The sequence below is a fragment of the Melanostigma gelatinosum genome, assembly GCF_949748355.1.
Source record: "Melanostigma gelatinosum genome assembly, chromosome: 3".
Taxonomy (NCBI): domain Eukaryota; kingdom Metazoa; phylum Chordata; class Actinopteri; order Perciformes; family Zoarcidae; genus Melanostigma; species Melanostigma gelatinosum.
Window position 1 is genome coordinate 11,839,136 of NC_136636.1, and position 19,701 is coordinate 11,858,836.

The 19,701-nt window shown below is 41.1% G+C and overlaps 2 protein-coding genes across 2 annotated transcripts; both read left to right on the forward strand.

The window, feature by feature from the left end:
- The first annotated feature begins 4,594 nt into the window (after positions 1 to 4,594).
- Positions 4,595 to 10,068, forward strand: fmoda (fibromodulin a). The gene is made up of 6 exons (XM_079297125.1): positions 4,595 to 4,746; positions 5,363 to 5,752; positions 7,418 to 7,540; positions 7,648 to 7,788; positions 7,866 to 8,133; positions 8,695 to 10,068. The coding sequence occupies exons 2-6, from the start codon at positions 5,393 to 5,395 to the stop codon at positions 8,844 to 8,846; spliced, it is 1,044 nt and encodes a 347-aa protein (XP_079153251.1). The 5' UTR covers positions 4,595 to 4,746; positions 5,363 to 5,392; the 3' UTR covers positions 8,847 to 10,068.
- A 2,091-nt stretch (positions 10,069 to 12,159) lies between these two features.
- Positions 12,160 to 19,406, forward strand: slc6a14 (solute carrier family 6 member 14; the record flags this gene model as incomplete). The annotated part of the gene is made up of 15 exons (XM_079266061.1): positions 12,160 to 12,225; positions 12,800 to 12,944; positions 13,030 to 13,161; positions 13,624 to 13,785; positions 14,099 to 14,213; positions 14,303 to 14,435; positions 17,121 to 17,261; positions 17,355 to 17,490; positions 17,586 to 17,678; positions 17,772 to 17,897; positions 18,002 to 18,120; positions 18,324 to 18,423; positions 18,525 to 18,634; positions 18,968 to 19,135; positions 19,251 to 19,406. The coding sequence occupies 15 exons, from the start codon at positions 12,160 to 12,162 to the stop codon at positions 19,404 to 19,406; spliced, it is 1,902 nt and encodes a 633-aa protein (XP_079122187.1).
- Positions 19,407 to 19,701: the final 295 nt, after the last annotated feature.

Genomic DNA, 19,701 nt, shown 5'->3' on the forward strand with positions numbered 1-19,701 from the left:
CGGCCTAAAAAAAATTTGAATTTCCTATACTGACTTGCTTTCATTCTGGAAATAGAGAAAAGCTAGGATGGGAAGATGTTTATACAGTTTTAAGTATTTCATATTGGGTTTTTTTTCTGCAGGTGAGTGACAAGAGAAGCAACCTTCAGAATGAACATTCCTGTGACATTCCTATGAAGAGTTCACAGCCTGAGTGGAGGGTTTGGTCCTCTGATCTTCTACGCATGACCCAGACAGAAGACGGGGGGGACACACATAGGTGGGGGCTAGGTTAGTGTTGGGGCTATGCAGAGTCCACCTGGGCCTTTGAAGTCCTGGTCAGCAGAGAATCAATTTCTCCCGCTCTAACCGATAAGTGATGCACCCTTTCCTTCTCGCTCTTTTACACTTCTTTGTAGTGTTTTTACATGTCGATATGTGTCTTTCTGTCACACACATACACATCATACTTGATCTATTTAACCCCCTCAAATGTTATGTTGCAAGAGGTATTAACCTCATAAAGGTTCATAATGTTGTCGGTCCTCAGTGATGAGTGAAGGGTCGGAGTTCATCCAATTCAGCTCAGAGGTGAAAAATAAGGCTGTGTCGAGTCCATTACCCATAAAATCACATCTAAAATAAATATGACTGGTGTAGTGTTTTACAAGGTTAGAGTAGCCGGTCAATCCTCCTTACTTTAAGCTTCAACAATCAAAATCTTGGCCTTCTAAATTCCTCACCCCAGTTCTCCAGATCAGCTTTAATACAATGTGACCATCTGGATGTTGCTTTCTTCCCTTTTCTGATCTTTGAAGCCTTTTATTGTCAGACGTTTGACACAATGGTTACATACAACAACCACCTTAAATAACATGTTGAAGGCACTATGCCAGTTTAACTAGCCTTTTTCTTACTGTAGTTATGATAACTGTTGACAGGACTATTATTTGGTCGAGCACTAAGATGATGTAGCCCTTAATTGGACACATTTTAAAAGGCAAGGCAAGGCAAGGCAAGTTTATTTGTACAGCACATTTCAACAACAAGGTAATTCAAAGTGCTTCACATAAAACCATTAAAAGCATCAAAACATAAGGCAAAAGAAAAGGAGATTTAAAAACAATTAAAGAAACAGTGTAAGAAATAAAATTCAGTAGTAAAATGCAGAAATGCAGGAAATTGATTAATATATCAATTGAATGTGGTTCAATTAAAGGCAGCAGCAAACAGAAAGGTCTTCAATCTTGATTTAAATGAGCTGAGGGTCTCAGCAGACCTGCAGCTTTCTGGGACTTTGTTCCAGATATGTGGAGCAGAAAAACTGAACGCTGCTTCTCCATGTTTAGTTCTGACTCTGGGAACAGAAAGTAGACCGGTCCCAGACGACCTGAGGGGTCGGGATGGTTCATAAGGTAGCAGCAGATCAGAGATGTATTTTGGCCCTAAACTATTCAGTGCTTTGTAAACCAACAGCAGGATTTTAAAGTCAATTCTTTGTTGGACAGGAAGCCAGTGCAAAGACCTCAGAACTGGAGTGATGTGATCCACCCTCTTGGTCTTAGTGAGGACTCGAGCTGCAGCGTTCTGAATCAGCTGCAGCTTTCTGACAGACTTTTTACAGAGACCTGTAAACACACCGTTACAGTAGTCCAGTCTGCTGAAGATAAATGCGTGGACAAGTTTTTCCAAATCCTGTTGAGACATAAGTCCTCTAATCCTTGATATATTCTTCAGGTGATAGTAGGCTGATTTTGTAATTGTCTTGATATGGCTGTTCAGGTTGAGGTCTGAATCCATAACTACACCTAGATTTCTGGCTTGGTTTGTGGGTTTTAACATCAGTGACTGAAGCTGAGTGGTGATTTTCAATTGTTCGTCCTTGGTACCAAAAACAATTACTTCTGTTTTATCTTTGTTTAATTGAAGAAAATTCTGGCACATCCAGTTGTTGGTTTGTTCAATGCAGTTACCCAGCCCTTGTATGGGATTATAGTCCCCTGGTGACATAGTTATGTAGATTTGTGTGTCGTCTGCATAATTATGACAACACACTTTGTTTTCCATAATCTGAGCTAGTGGAAGCATGTAGATGTTGAACAGAAGAGGCCCCAGTATTGAACCTTGGGGAACACCACATGTCATTTTAGTCAGCTCTGATGTGTAATCAGCTACAGACACAAAGTATTCTCGGTCCTTCAAGTAGGATTCAAACCAGTTAAGTGCTGTGCCAGAGAGTCCCACCCAGATTTTTAGTCTTTCTAGGAGTATGGCATGGTCGACCGTGTCGAATGCAGCACTGAGATCTAGTAACACTAAGACTGAACTTCTGCCATTGTTTATGTTTAAGTGGATGTCGTTGAAAACCTTAACAAGAGCAGTTTCAGTGCTGTGGTGCTGTCGAAAGCCTGACTGGAAAACATCAAAGCAGTTATTTACGGTCAAGAAGTTGGTCAGCTGTTGGAAAACCGCTTTTTCAATTATTTTACTTAAAAATGGGAGGTTTGATATTGGCCAATCATTTTTTATCGTTGCGGAGTCTAAACTAACCTTCTTTAGGAGTGGTTTAATAACTGCAGTTTTTAGGGCTTGTGGGAAGACACCTGAGAGAAGGGATGTGTTTACAATTTGTAAAAGATCAGTGCTCATGCAGTTTGAAATATTTTTGAAAAAGTGTGTTGGTAGAATATCCAAGCAGCAGGAGGATGACTTCAGATGTTGTATAATGTCTTCTAGGCTTCTACGGTCAATTGAATGAAATTGTGTCATGATATTTGAATGGATGTTATTCAGAGATCGGGACAACACATATCCTGTGGTTGATGTGGAGGCACTGACACTAAACTATTCAGAGTCATCCACTTTCATTGGATACGGTTTAGAATTATGGCTACTAAAGCCACAGCGTTATTAAATTAAACCCGAACGCTCCCCATATTGGGGCCGGTTGTCAATCTCACAACAAACCCCATGATAAGGACATGTAGCAACATATTCATCCTGCCCACCCACAAAACGGGAAGAAGCTTGGCTAAAACCTCATGGTAACCACTTTTAAACGAAAGTCAACACCAAGCAACGAAATGAGTACACAGCAGAAATACAGATTCAAACAGTATAAGTCTTATCGACGACCAACTCTCACTTTAAACAGCAGCCGAAGAAGAGAAAAACTTAAATCCAAATGAAATGGCTGCCCTAACATCTCTGGATGGTTTGAGTCGATTCCAGCCGCCTGTATTCCTTCGCGTGGCAAGGAGGAGCATTTGCACGCAGCCTTCCTCCAACATCGAGCAGCATTTCCTCAGCCTGCCAGGAGAAAACACGGCCTATGTCACCATCTGTTTGATGAATCATACTGCACTCATCCTCATGCCTAATTTATAATTCTGCAGAAAAAGATCTACTTCCGCTGAGCTTTAGGATCTTCAAATCTAACTCTCAGAAAGAAAGTGACAGATCCAGGTCAGAGTCATAGGGCCGCAGCTCTTCCTTGCGCTTTAGTCAACTCAACAAGTGTTTGTTTACACATTTGACGTGCCAACTTCACAGCCACATGTCTTTCCTTGTTTATTGCACCGCAGAGGATGAAACATGCAGAAGATGCATTGATGGAGAACATATATGTGGATCTCTAAAGGAAACACAAGGCAGTGGTTTTTACTCCACATGAAATGGTTCACCAAAAGGAAACAATTATTTTCAGTACTGCTTTTGTTCAACCATCAGTCAGTTTTCTCACAGACTATGCCATGTGTTGAACATTTCATTTTAAAATGCATAAAAGCCCGGACAGACCATTCTCCTGTGCAAACATGTTTGGCTGTCTATTAAACAATGACACTGCTCTTCCCTTCTCATGTTGTAAAAAGGTGTCCCACAATAACAACATACAGAGAAGGCGATGGAGAGAAGATAAAAGGATAACGCTTGTTCAGATGGAGATTGCGTCAGAGGAAAGATGCAGAGCTAGGAAGAGGCCCGCATTAAGACCATACAGACTTTCACACATGTTTTCATTTAACCCTTTACAACATGTACTGTTGTTGCAGAGGAATGGAGAGCTTTAGATCAACCCATGCTACAAAACGTTGTCTCTGGGGATGTTTGCCAAGTGGGCTGAAGAGGGTTTGGATATATTATTTTGTTATTACGGTATCAGTCTCTCTAATTAATGTTTGAAAGCTAAAAACTATTTTCTTTGCATAGTATTATTGTGATTGTAGTAGTTTTGTATTGTGTAGTATATTACTACGGTATATCCCCTTTAACCATGACATGGCCCTTTACAGACACTTTTCACATTGTCAAGCATGTCGGCATGGGAATAGATTGACTGTTATTCATCAAAAAAAGCATAATGCACAGTAACATGTGTAAAACCAAATTACACATGCACACACACTCAGCTGTAACAAGAATAGACGGGGTTGCAAAGGTGCAAATGTTAACTATTGAAGAAATAGTGGGGTTCAGCTGAAAGAGACTGAATGTGCACACATTAGTCGAAAAAGAGGCTCCAGAAAGGGGTGTGGGGTGCGCTGGGCCATGACTGAGCTCACAAAATGGGGTGCAGGCGGGTGGATGGGTGGGTGGAAGGAACCAGTAAAGGAACAGAGAGAGGGCTGGAGAGGGGGGCAGAACATAAAGGAGAGCAGGGAGGGGAGGAAAGTTTCTTTTTTTTTACAAAGTGTTTGCCAGAGTCCCCTTCAGTCCTGAGCACACTGTGAGAGAGAGGGGACAACGAGGGAGACCCTGTGTGATCAGGTAGGTGTGTGTGTGTGCGTGTGTGCGTATGTGTGTTTGCCTGTACGTGCATGTGTGTGAACATGTGTCTGTCTGGCTGGCTCTGTGGTATTTACCTATGAAACCTTATAGGAGATGAATAAACATGTGATGACCGAGTAACATTTTAGTTTGAGCTGTTTTTAATTTTCTGTAAATCAGAGGGTAATTATTGGATATTTTCCCACAATTTGGGGGCAGCAGTGAGAACCATTAACAAAGCTGGCATTCATGGCTAGTCTTTTTCTTTTTTTAATGCTTCCTCTCTGGATTCCCTGTGGATTAAGACCACCGAGAATGTACCTCTCTACACCAGTTACATTTCAAAAACAAGTCCGCACGGTGCCTTTGGCTGGTCATCGAGCATCGTTTTCTATAAAGTTATGATTTTAAACAACATTTTATTCATCTATTTATGCAAATCCACCTCTAGCCCATATTGTATAAGAGAGAAACTTTCCCAAAGAGGATACAAAGAGTCGGCAAAAGAACACAGTCAGTTTACTCTGAATCAACACAGCCCAATTAACAAAGTGTGAATTAATTCATTTCTATTTTGAATTGTGTTGCTTTGTCTCTCCGTCTTTGTCTCTGTTAGATTACCGTGAACGTTTGTGTGACTGTGACCATGCGTGTGGTGGTTGTCTTCCTCTTGTCTGCCCTGCTGCCACTCTCTTGCTCCCATGGACGGGACCCATTCGCCTGGCTTTACGGCGCGCAGAGCCAAAGATATGGCTCCCTGCAGGCAGACAGCACAGGAGGGGATTGTCCAGATGAGTGTGACTGCCCCCCCTCCTTCCCAGTCGCCATGTACTGTGATGGGCGGGGCCTGACAGCCATGCCAACCGTCCCCTCCCGTGTGAAATACCTGTACCTCCAAAACAATGCCATCACAGCTCTGCCCGACTCAGCTCTAGTAAATGCAACCAATCTGGTGTGGCTCATGATGCACTACAACCAGCTGACATCTGACGCCATTGGCGAGAAGGTAAAACTTACATCTGGTCTCAGTCCAGCATCACATGTACGCTCACAGCATGAAACGGTAATGCTGGTCTAAATGGTTGTCAGATGGCTAATTAAGTGTCATGTTACAAAGGAAAAAGTAATGATTATATTGCTTTATGTGATGTAGCATAAGGTGGGCCTTTTCTGCATTTGGACATGTAGTTCTTAGTTTAAAGTCCATCTGAAATTAATTTAAAAATAAAAAATTCTCTGCTCAGCATACATGTGTGTTGAATAAATCACATTGCCAAAAAAAAAAACAGGAGACATTTTTGTTTCGGTTTCATGATGCCTTTAATCCATCATAATACATTTAGTTGTCATCCTCCATACAGCCAATCACATTTTTTTAATTAAGCAGACAGTTACACTAGCGCGTCCAAAACCACTCCCTATTACTTTATAGTGCATTACATTTACTGTACGCCATTTTATTTGAGTGTCCGAATGTGTAAATGTATCCGCCATATAGTGCGAGAGCTCAACTCTTGGTCTTTGGTTACACTCAGTGGTAACCACTTTTTAACATGTAAAAAATAGGAACAGCAAACCGCAAAACCCCAAAATAAATACTAATTTAATATGTGTTGCATTCATTATTTTTTAAATATTGCAGTTACAGTCAGAACTCAAACCAGACAACGCTGCATATGCATTGGTGAATTAACTCACAAGTGCACAGGCATCTGTTTTAGAGAATGGGGAAGCAAGTCTTTTGACTGTGGCCTGAAAAGTTCGACAAACCCGTCAACATCTCAAACAAACGTGAAAAGTGATTATACTGACAAAGACCCGAACAAAAAACTTTGAAAACAATTTGTGAATTCTGTGAATTGAAAATCATACTGCAAAGAGCGTACAACACCTTGATAAGTGATACATCAAAATTCGCTAGTTCATAGCACATCCCACAGAACCACAGGGCGAGACGAGCACTGGAGCTCGAGGCAACAAGAGTGAGCAGCTCAACGACATAATGAGGAAAAGGCTGCAAGAACTGGCACACAGGCCGATGAACACTTGCCAATCGCAATATTTTCATGAATAAGCTGAGGTATAACTGCACAGTATCTTGATTACTCAAAATGTAAGGTGTCTAAAAATAGCAACTGTATTTTCAGTTTCAGCAACCAAAAGCTGACGCCTGGCTCCAGCCCGGCGACCTCTTTTGAGAGTTGGTGTTGAGCCCCGAGTGTCCTCAAAATTACACAATGGAAAAGTAGTGTCCATTGCATGTGAACTTTTGCAGCAGCTGGCAGGCTGAGCAATCAAACACTGATTCTGATATTTCAACAAAGACCTTTTTTTTTTAAATATATCTTTTAATAATGAACACTATGTGGATGAGCTGTGCTCCCAGTGGACCACCAAACACAAAATAATCTGTGCCCTACAAATGCACTGTACAACAATTATTCATCTGTATATATAATATTTTTAGGTTTTAGTTGTAGTCATATTTCAGTTATTGTGGATTTGAACTTTTTAACTTAGTAAATATTCTTTACTGTTTATTACTTATTTATAACACTTGTTTTGATACATTTGTCTTGTTTGCGCTATCCACTATGCTGCTGTAATCCTCTAATAAAAGATTATCTTATTTTATCTTATGCTGGTGTTCATTCTCCAAATCCTTTTGTAGGCATTTCGACAGCTGAAGGGACTCGCACGTTTATATCTGCAGCACAACAACTTGACCTCCTTTCCTTCAAACCTCCCTCGCACCCTGCAAGACCTGAGAATCGACCACAACAAGATTGAAAAGGTACCGTTTGGCATAGTTTGATATTGATGCGTCTCTGTTCTCTTTTGATGTTTTGTACGTATACGTCATGCACATTAGACTTCAGTGTTATTTCTACTGTTGCCTAGGTAACACCTGCAGACCTGGAGGGAATGGATAACCTCACCATCCTGTATCTCCACGACAACGCGGTCACAGACATGGGCACGTCACTGACGGCACTCAAATCCCTCACACTGCTGGAGATCAGTGGCAACAAGTTGACGAAGGTAATTGTGTGTATCTGTGTGTGTGCGAGTGTCCCATGAAGTGAATCTGCAATCCGATCACAGTGTTCCTATCCCAGGTCCCAGAGGCACTCCCCGAACATCTGCACCAGCTCTACCTGGAGTCCAACTCCATTGATTCTCTACCCGAGGGTTTCATGGACCGGTTCACTCAGCTGCAGTACGTCAGGATGGCTCACAATCAGCTAACAGACAAGGGTATCCCTGCCAACACCTTCAATGTGACTGGGCTGGTGGAGCTAGATCTGAGTTTCAATAAACTGGAGAGAATCCCTCCAGTGAGCACCACACTACAGCATCTCTATCTGCAAGCCAACCAGATCAAAGGTAAAGTGAATACAGGTGTTTCATTTAGCATTTGTGTAGCCTACACAAACATTAAAAAAGCAGTTCATAGAAATTATTAAAAGGGCCTGAAAACATTTCTTAATCAGCTTCGATAAACAATCGAGTTCTGCATAAAACTCACTCTGGAATGTGGACGGGGCTCTTTTGTAAAATGCTTCTGTGCACCAATAAGGATTTAGCAACAGTTGCAAATAAAAAACAAGACAGTTTACTGATTTTTCCAGGCCACTGTGAATCAAATCTGATCGAACCAACCACACACACACACACACACACACACACACACACACACACACACACAGTCCTGATGAAGCAGATTATCAAAACATTCACTAAGGATGTTTTTTACGAAAACTTTAAATACAATTATTGCATATTTATTCCTGAATATTTAATATTATGGTAAAAAAAGTTGGACCACTTGTAGCATCAGTTTCTTTTCTTACTGATATATTGTGTAGGTGCTGAGATGTTGGATGTTTAGAATATTTTGGGAAGACATAAATGCGTTCTTAACCACCTCCCCATCTGCCCCATCAGAGTTCACTCTGGGTAGTTTCTGCAGCGTCATGGATGTGACCAACTTCTCCAAGCTCCGGACGCTGCGACTGGATGGGAATGAGATCAGTCGCCAGGACATCCCTACAGAGTCAACCCTCTGCTTGCGCCTGACTTCCAGCATTGAGGTCTAACTCTGCTCACGAACGCAGCTATCTAATAATATATCAACAGCAGGTGGCAGCAATTCTTACAGCAAGATTTACTATTCACGTCACAGTGAAGGCAAAGGTTGTCATATGTGGTTGTTTACATGTTTTACAGCAATTGGAGAAGCTGTATAGCCGATATTTCACATTTCCCAGGGCAAACAAACAACTTCAACTTTAAATGAGTTTCCTTCACACATCTGGACAAATGGCCAAGTCTTGTTTTACTTGATTAAAGCTACGACAATGCAGTTTCATTTTGTGCTGATTTTGCCAGTCCCTGTGGACTTAAGTTTCAGAGCACTTGAGTCCATTTAGAAAAAAATAAAATTTTACTGCAGCAGGGTCTGACAGTCTGCACCACTCAAGAATCTGACCCGGGAGCACCGATGACAAGCATTATATGTGCAAAATCCGAGATCGGGGGCATTTCGATTGCCTCTCGACGGCTCTCAACATGCTGACGGCCAGCTAACGGTGCTAACAGCGCTAACAGTGCAAACTACGGCTAAATTGCTGACATAGCTAAAAGTGTTTATTTGAGGGGGCGGGTGCTATGCTTCGACGTTGACGCTGTCGGTCAGGACGGCATCATCATAATAATACATAATACAGTGCATAATACGATAGCCGTAGAAGCCACATATGATGTTTCTTTTTTTGCGTATTGAAAATGATCTGACCCTGATCCTCCTTATATGTTGCTGTGAGGATCAATTATCTTTTTAATCAATGTTTTTTGCTGTTTTTAACCTCTCTTCCTACAAAGCATGCCTTCCATTGTTTTGTTTGATAAGCTGAACATTATGTATCATGTATGATGTGAATTGTTTTATTTCAAATCATGAGCTGTCCTGGAAGCGTGACGATATCTTCATCACTTCGCTGACGACCAAATTGATACCTTATTGCAGTTGGGTACATTGTTTTTTCTTTGTGACATAAATGCTGTGAGTGTTTGTTTCTGTAGAGGATCATCTTGTTTCACAGAGACATCAACTTAGATTGGTATCTCTGTACCATGTGTAAAATATACCCATACTGTAGTGAGTCACACATACAGCACGATGGGCATCGGGTGAATGAATTAGGATTCTTGAGTTACTGTATGATTTACTGAGATTTTATTATGCTGACAAATGTTTTAGGTTTACAAGCCTATTGCAGAATAAATAAAAGCTGTGATTAAAAACACAAAAACACACTGCACTTTGTCTTTTAACAGTACATCCGGTATTTGTAGTGCACTGTGTTTTACTGTGTGTATGTGTGCGATGTGGGTTTGATTGAGTGATTTTATGGACTATGGGTTGATTCAAGAAGAAGAAACAGAGGAGCACTGTAATATAGTTTGTTTCGGACAGAGTCAGCTTTTGTTCATACTGAACTGATGCAGCCATCTGTTGAATTAACTCATAGACGCTGTTAAATACACACAGGCACTTGTTATCTCAAAGGTTAATGTAAAGGATATGAGGAATTTTATACAACGTAACTTTAGAATACATTAACATGCCTACACTATGAGAATATTCAAAGACTACAGGTCTTCTGCTCACTGGATATGGTGACTTCCTGCTCCACATCTAAGTTGTTTGTGAGGTGGAATGTCAGGAAAGTCATTTTGGACTCTATAGAAGATTTAGAGGGTCAGTCCTCTCTAACCAAATTATACCAATGTATTTACAAATACATTGAGTTTGTTACTCTGACTAGGACTAGCATATCAAGTAAACATTTATTTAAGTTGTTTATTACAATCAGAATCACAATCTCACAATTATCACAATCTCTGTGTCCTCAGGAATGTGGATGTTCGTAAACCTGGAACGATGGGGTCATAAACACGGTAGACTCGGCGTTAATGATTTGAGTGTGGAGTGTTATCAGTCTGTTCATACACATGGTAAATTCAACCATTAATTTACCTATATTATTGGTGTATTATTGGTTCAGATTGTGTAGACATTTCAGTTTTATCGAGAGAATTCTGCGGATGTCCGCTACAATCTGCTCTTAAGAGGATGTCGGCACAAATAGGACAATAGACGCAAGGAACCGCAAGAGAAAATGAAACGCTTTTCAACAATTCCACAAAAGCAAATTGTAATATTTTAAATGATTGCAAACTATGACTCTGTGCGGCCGATGCAGAAATGTTTCTAAAGGAAGAGAATCTTTGTAGAGATGTAAATATATTTCGGTAACACCAAAAAAAAACACCTCCAATCATGGCATGTTATCTGTGAGAAGACTTATTTTATTTTGATTGTGAGGTGATTGCATGGTAATACATGAATCATCAGGTTGACCTGCAGGCCAGCTGCAGGAGGCAGAGTTGTCCTGTTGATCAGTGCTGCACCCTCTGTGTGTCAGCTGGTCAGAGGTGGGATCGTCACAGGACACAGGATGTCGATAATGTTTTCCTCCATTATATGTTTTGTAATCTGTGGCCACATGCCACCAGATACCGTCATTAAAACTGACGTATATTACAGGTTTCCAGTGGTTTATCTATGACTATTACCATAAGTCTAATAGGTGTTGTAATCCATTGATTATTGGGTGAAGCAGGACTTTTTCAGTCATGTGATCTGACATGGTTGTGGTCATCATCAGGTGGTGATTACGAGTGACACCGATGTGCGTATGCTAACAGCACAGTGATTATGTGTAGATGTCACCAACCAAAATGAGATCTATCCATCATCAGTCATAAGGCTTTAGGGAGCAGTTGTTAAGACGTGGTTAGAGTCCCTCACCTGAGTCACACGCACACACACACACACACACACACACACACACACACACACACACACGCACACACACACTGAGTGTGAACATTGAGTGGCAGTCATGGTTCCACTCTTTTGTCGATTTATCAATTCAGAGGATATAATGTTTTTATCACTCCTAACACAATCTGAGGTGAGCAGTCACATTCAGATAGGTCTATTTTTGCAGAATAATAATAGAGGGTCATAGGAAATATCAGGGTCAGAAATACTGACATAATGCAGAAAGCCACACTCACCAGCTCTATATCAGATTGAGTGGGGATAGTTTAGTCGCTAATGTCATCAAGAGGAGAACTTAATTTACTAATGTGCATTAAACAATGATTCCAGTTTAAAAAGACTAATTGCACAAACACAACCAGCTCAGCGGTGTTGTGGGAGGAGTGTACGGGTCAGGTGATTGGTTAAAAACATCACTCCACTGTCTGTCAGGGGGGCTTTAAACCAGCGCAACCCGACTGATTTGAATTACTTAACAGACGACAAGCAGGTGAAAGGACATGAGGAAATACAGCTGGAACAGTTTCAAGGATTTCATTTTCAGAAATCCTGCTGCCGTCGACCAGGTAGGATTACAAATCTGTTTGACCAGATAAGTTACAACAGCTACATTGAATAAGACTGAGGAATTTGGAAATTGTTTGTATTTCTGATTAATAACACAAATGTCAATCAACTCAGGAACACAAAAACATTTTTCACTTAATTTGGTATTTAATTTAGAAAAATATGTTTTCTGTTTTAGTTTAGAAAATGCCTCCTAATGGGGGGTGATGGAGCCAATTTCACTTTTTGACTGAACTGCAGGTTTTTTGTGCTGAAACCACAACAATCCAATCTTAACATGACACAAGAGTGGAAATAATTAAAAGATTTCACAATGAAAACAGATTATATTATGACAAGTCAAGATGATCAACAGTGAAATGGGTTTCAGCACACAGCTGAGAAACACTGTCCTATGATATCTGTATTTTTGTCAAACATTATCATATCGCATTGCAGAAATTTGTATTGCATCATTCTAAAATGTACTTTTCTCACTGCAGGTGTTTTTCTTAAGATTTCCCTGGTACAACATACAATCTGAGCCATTTTACAACTTTTACCGCTTTAATAACTTATTTAACTTTTCAATAGGATCCACATGTGGATGATGGCGATGAGAATACTGAGCGTGGGAACTGGGCCAGCAAGAAGGACTATATCCTCTCTGCCATCGGGTATGCTGTTGGACTTGGAAATATCTGGAGATTTCCATATTTGGCCTACAAGAATGGAGGGGGTAAGTATTTCTTGTCTAATGCATTTGGAAATCCTGTTTGACAGAATTACTGTTGCCATTGTTTTTAATGCGTCACTTTGAGCAGGTGCCTTTCTTATCCCTTACTTTGTGATGCTGGTGGTGGCTGGAATTCCCCTTTTCTTCCTGGAAAGTGCCTTTGGACAGTTTTGCAGCCAAGGTCCAATTAACATATGGAGATCAGTGCCAATCATGCAGGGTAAGACCAACATTCACGTTTTGTGAAAGATCACTCTGGTACATCTGAGAACAAGGATGTCAAACATGAGGAATTTAATGAGGCTGTTGGTTAATGATTGACTGTGGAGCCAAGAATGTGTCTTTTTTATGACTCTTGACTTCAAAGGAGCTTTTGGTTGTTTGATTTTAAGGCTTTGACCCTTTAAGGCCAACGCATAATCATCCAATCTAAAGGTAAAAGATTAATTACAGCTTTAAACGAGCTATGGACACCTGCAGCTTCTTCTCTGATGCAGCTTGATTTATCTCACGGCTTCTGTTCAGTTCAGTTCATCAGGACTCTTTATGTGACTTTTGTTTTTACTCTGTAATGGATGCAACTTAAAATGTAGTGAAGTACAAAACTTGTGAAAAAGAAAAATCCCCAATTCGTGTTACAGTAACGAGAGTACATTTAATTTTCCCCTTTCTTCCTCTCCAGGTGTTGGCGTTGCCATGGTCATGGTGACGATAATAGTCTCAATTTATTACAACGTCATCATCGCTTACAGCCTGTACTACATGTTCGCCTCCTTCCAGTCTCCTCTGCCGTGGTCCAGCTGCCTCAGTTGGGCTGACAGCAACTGTAGCAACACTCCTATAGGTGCTTTTCATCTCCACTTTTTTGGTTGTATTTTGTGGCTCAAATCTGCCGTTTGTTGGAAGCTGATGTGTCATTCTCCTGAGGTAGCGGTGACATGAAAAGAATGACAAGATGACATATTGTGACATAAATGAAAGATTTAAAAGCATGCTAAAAACCAAAAAACTGCCGTTTGAGTGCATTTTTATCAGCATTACAGGACTCTAAGCGCTACTTCAGGTCACAGCAAAAAAAATAAAATAATTGATTCATTCTAGAAAATTACTGCTTGGAAATACTCACTACATCGACCTTTTCTGGTTTTCTTTTCTAGTGTCCTGCAATGTAAGTGGTGTTTTAGTGGCCAACTTGACTCAGGAAAACAGCACTTGTCCTTCATCCAACATGATCACAGTTCCAGTGCAGAGTCCGAGTGAGCAGTACTGGGAGTAAGAATCACACACTCGAGCAACCAAGCACAAATACACACACTTGTCATACTGCTGTGGCTGTAAAGTGAGACGTCTCTCCTCCTCAGTCACGTGGCTCTGCAGAGATCCAGTGGTCTGGATGAAACAGGACCAGTAGTTTGGCACTTGGCCCTCTGTCTGCTGCTGAGCTCCATGATTGTTGCAGCAGCGCTCATCAGAGGCATCAAGTCATCAGGCAAAGTAAGACTATTTCAATTAAATTTATTTTTGTATAGCCCAAAATCACAAATTACAAATTTGCCTCAGAGGGCTTTACAATATGTACACGTTTGACATCCTCTTGTCCCGGAACCCTCACATCAGAACAGGAAAAACTCCCCAAAAAAACCCTTTAACGGGGAGGAAAGAGGAAGAAACCTGTGGGAGAGCAATAGAGGAGGGATCCCTCTCCCTGGATGGACAGAAGTGCAATGATGTCATGTGTAGAACAGGATAGTGAATTACAACACATTCAATGTAATTACAGCACATTCAATGTATGACACAACCACGACAGGAGGCAACACCTGGTCCAGGTAAACCCGGATACACAGGAACCTGTGAGGCGAGAAAGCACAGAGACTCTGGTGAAGAAGCAGGTCAATAATGTGCATTAATGGTATCGGTCGTATGAAATAGTAATGTGAGTAATAATAAAAGTGATATTAGCAGTTGGAGTCAGCAGGGCCATGGCAGGAGGAAGGACCAGGGTCCAGATGAAACCATGCTCCATGGAAACCTGTGAGGAGAGGAAGCACAAGGACTCCGGGGAAGAGACAAAATCAGTGCTGTGCATTAATGGTGTCGGTAATCGGATTAAAATGTTAACAATGAAGATCGTAGTAGGTGTCAGCAGGGCCATGGCTGGTTGAAGAACCAGTGTCCAGATAAAACTGCGGTCATCCTGTGAGGCGAGAAAGCACAAATATTCCGGGGAAGAAGTAACGTTAGTAATGAGCATTAATGGGACATCAATGCATACAGACGGAGGTGAAGAAGAGGAGGAGAGAGGTGCTCAGTGTAGGAAGTCCCCCTGTAGTTTTTGCCGATACCAGTTTGTCCATGGGCCGGTCCAAGGCAAGCCAGAGCCATCCCTAACTATAAGCACTATCAAAGAGGAAAGTCTTAAGCCTACTCTTAAATGTGGTGAGTGTGTCGGCCCCCCGGACTGAAACGGGAAGCTGGTTCCACAGAAGAGGAGCTTGATAACGGAAGGATCTGGCTCCCGTCCTACTTTTTAAGACTCTAGGAACCACAAGTAACCCTGAATGACTGGATCGCAGCTCTCTAGTAGGGCAGTATGGTACTATAAGCTCTTTAAGATATGATGGAGCCTGACCAATTCGGGCTTTGTAGGTAAGTAAAAGGATTTTAAATTATATTCTAGATTTTACAGGGAGCCAGTGCAGAGAAGCTAATACAGGAGTAATATGATCTCTCCTCTTAGTTCTTGTTAGTACACGAGCTGCAGCATTCTGGATCAGCTGGAGAGATTTAAGAGACTTATTAGAGCAGCCTGAAAATAAGGAATTGCAGTAATCTAGTCTAGAGGTAACAAATGCATGAACTAATTTCTCTGCATCGCTTTGAGATAGGATGTGCCTGATTTTTGAAATATTACGTAGGTGAAAAAAGGCAGTCCTAGAAATAAGTTTTATCTGAGAGTTGAAAGAAAAATCCTGATCAAAGGTAACTCCAAGATTCTTGACGGTGCTGCTGGATGCCAGCGCAATGCCATCTAGAGAAACTATATCATTAGATAACTGATTTCGGAGGTGTTCTGGGCCTAGTAGAATAACTTCAGTTTTGTCTGAGTTTAACATCAGGAAGTTGCAGGTCATCCAGGTTTTTATGTCCTTAAGACACGCTTGCAGTTTAGCGAGCTGGCTGGTTTCGTCTGGTTTGATCGATATATATAATTGAGTATCATCTGCATAACAATGAAAGGTTATAGAGTGTTTTCTGATAATATTGCCTAAAGGAAGCATATATAAGGTGAACAAGATTGGTCCAAGCACAGAACCTTGTGGAACTCCATAACTGACGTTGGTCTTCATCGAGGCTTCATCATTTACACAAACAAACTGAGATCGATCCGATAAATAGGATCCAAACCAGTTCAGTGCGACAACATCCACCTCATAGTAAGTCGTTATCTACAGTTCAACAGAAGGGCCAATGCATAGAGCCAATCAACCCACTGCAACACTCAACCCAAATGTCCTTCATATATTTATCATTTGGGTTTCCTGCTATACAAAGCAAGGAAGCCTCTCACTCAGCTACATACCAAAAAAAGACTTGATCCATGCTCAGCTGTTATGTAGGCCTACATGAAGTACATTGTTTCAACCACTATGTGAATTTCCTATGCTGATGGACCAGTACCATATTTTAGGATATATGCTGACTAGCTTTCATGTTGAGAGTTAAATAATAAGATTGATACCACTTTCACGTCTGTGCGGTAACAGTACATGAGTCAACCACACGGCTAGCAGCTCTGTGGGGCTTTATAGACAAAGCAGTGCTTTGAGCTAAATGCTGGCATCAGCATGCTAATATGTTCACAATGCTAACATGCAGATGTTTGCAGGAATAATGTTTGCTATGTTTACAGTTATAGTTTAGTGTGTTAGCATGCTAACATTTTCCAATCCGCACTGAATGCAAAGTACAGCTGAGGCTGATGGGAATGTCAGCATGGGACGTGGAAGTGAACGCTAGATGCAGAGAAGAAAAGACACAACATGGCAAACACCTTTACAATTTTAAGCCCTTATAAGTTTTACACTTTATCATTGAAATTCGCAGCAACAATGCAAGACAATATAAATAAATGATTTACTTTTTCGCAATTTTAACTCTTGGCTTTTGTCTCACCAGGTTGTGTATTTCACTGCTACTTTTCCTTATGTGGTGATTCTGATCCTGCTGATCAGAGGTGTGACACTAGAGGGAGCCAGAGATGGGATTGAGTTCTACATTGGTTCCCAATCCAATTTGACTAAACTGACAGAAGCACAGGTAGGGACGTAGGGACCCAACTATCCATACTTATCTGCAACGCAGGACAGCAATCTAAGTATATTAATTTAAAGCATGACTGTGTGTTTTTAGGTCTGGAAAGACGCAGCAACTCAGACCTTCTACTCCCTCTCGATTGGCTGGGGTGGAGTCATGACTCTTGCTTCTTATAACAACTTCCACAATAATGTCTTTAAGGACGCATTTGTTGTAACTCTTACTAATGCTGGTAGGAGCACAGCTACTGTAACTGCATTGTCTAAGGAACATTTCTATAATTTCTATATTTATCTCATCTATTTAGCTATTTTCATGTTTTCTTAGGTACCAGTGTGCTTGCAGGCTTTGCCATATTTTCAATCTTGGGTCACATGGCTCACATCTACAAAATGCCTGTTGGAGAAGTGGTGAAGGAAGGTCAGACAGACACAAAATGTGGGCATCAGTTCATATAAAATTTGCAAGACTTTCAGGCAGCCTGTGATGTCATGTTTCTTTGTCTTTGTGCAGGATTTGGTCTGGCATTCATTGCATATCCAGATGCTCTGTCTAAGCTTCCTATTTCCCCTCTGTGGTCCATTTTGTTCTTCTTCATGCTTTTCACGGTGGGTCTGGACTCCCAGTTTGCAGGAATAGGTGAAATATTCAGTTGTCATTCACACTTAACATTAAGACCTTTGCTGTTGAATTAAGACCATTGATAGAATGCTGGATCCTGACATCTCTCTGTCATTCATTAGAGGTGATCACCACCTGCCTGCTCGATTCCTTCCCTAAAATATTCAAATCCAAACGAGCTTTATTGACTATTACGACGTCTTCCATCCTCTACCTGCTGGGACTGCCATGTGTCACAAGGGTAAGTCTGCCTTCATGTAACTTAATGTAACTGTTGTCTGACATAGGCCTCGTTAACTCAGCTTGTGTGTGTGTGTGTGTGTGTGTGTGTGTGTGTGTGTGTGTGTGTGTGTGTGTGTGTGTGTGTGTGTGTGTGTGTGTGTGTGTGTGTGTGTGTGTGTGTGTGTGTGTGTGTGTGTGCGTGTGTGTGTGTGTCTGAGACAGGCGGGAATATACTGGGTGACTCTAATCGACCAGTTTGCTACCAGCTGGGTGCTGCTATGTTTGGGTCTCTTGGAGATCATTGGTGTCTGCTACATATATGGTAAATATGATAACTGAAGATATGTGGACATAAAACTGACAGAGAGCCTTAAAGTCCAGCTGTGTACATTCAGGCCAATGTATTCTTCCGATGCATTACAGGAGGGAACCGTTTTATCAAAGACATTGAGATGATGATTGGAAAAAAGAGCTTCACTTTCTGGCTATGGTGGAGAGCATGCTGGTTCTTCATCTGTCCCTGCGTCATAGTGGTGAGTCACACAATGCCCCTGATGCAGAAGATGGCGATCGATCACATCTGCTTCAATCCTCATCATATGTTGAGGGAATGTCATCAAATTGACAGTTATTATTGCTTCAAAAGCTACTTAAAGATATATTTTTAAAAGGTGGTATAATTACGGCCAGCAGCCACTAAACTTGTGTGACAAGATCTGAATTTCTGTTTAATTCAATTCATTTTAGATTTCATCTTTTTGTATAAAAGAGTGAAAAAATAAAACTGACCCTTGTCTAAAGTGGTTCCATAAATTCACATTCAAAGTTAGTTTTGATGAATGAAATCGTCTGCCTTTGTTGTGTAGGTGATCCTGATCTGGTCTCTGATGACGTTTACGCCACCCTCCTATGGAGGAGTCCCTTTCCCAGTCTGGGGTTTGGTTCTGGGCTGGTGCATGGCTGTATTCATGCTCCTCGGGGTCCCCGTCATCGCTGTGTATAAGTTCATAAGAGCCGAGGGAAGCCCCTGGAAGGTGCGTGTGTGTGTATTACGATGTGACTTTTGTTTTTCAAAGCATTGCATGTTGCACAGCTTGAAATTCTTTCCACGAATTCAAAGATATTATGCTCATCCCTCGCTTTCCACAGCGTCTGAAGTCGTTGTGTTCCCCAGCTGAAGAATGGCATCCCTATCTGGACATCCATCGAGGAGAACGTTACTCACAAGACCGCTGCCGCCTGAGGATGAGCCTTAGAACCAAACCAGAAGTAAATGTGAATATAATCTCGAGCTCATGGCTCTGATGTGTGTTTTTATGTGTTTATGGTTCCTTCTCTTCAGTGCAGCAGTGTAATATGTGTACAATTTATATTGAAAGTTGCATTAATTGATTGAGGCAGAGAGTGACTCAAATACTGAAAATTCGGTATCTATATATAAAGAAAATCAACAACTACAACCAACAGCCATAGTCCTTGTACCTTTTGTCCAGTTACATAGCATTACAATTTAGGCTACAATGAAGATCCGCATCAGACTGGAAAATAAGTAGAAATAAGCAAAACAACACCGCTTAGATGACATGCCAAACTTTACTCA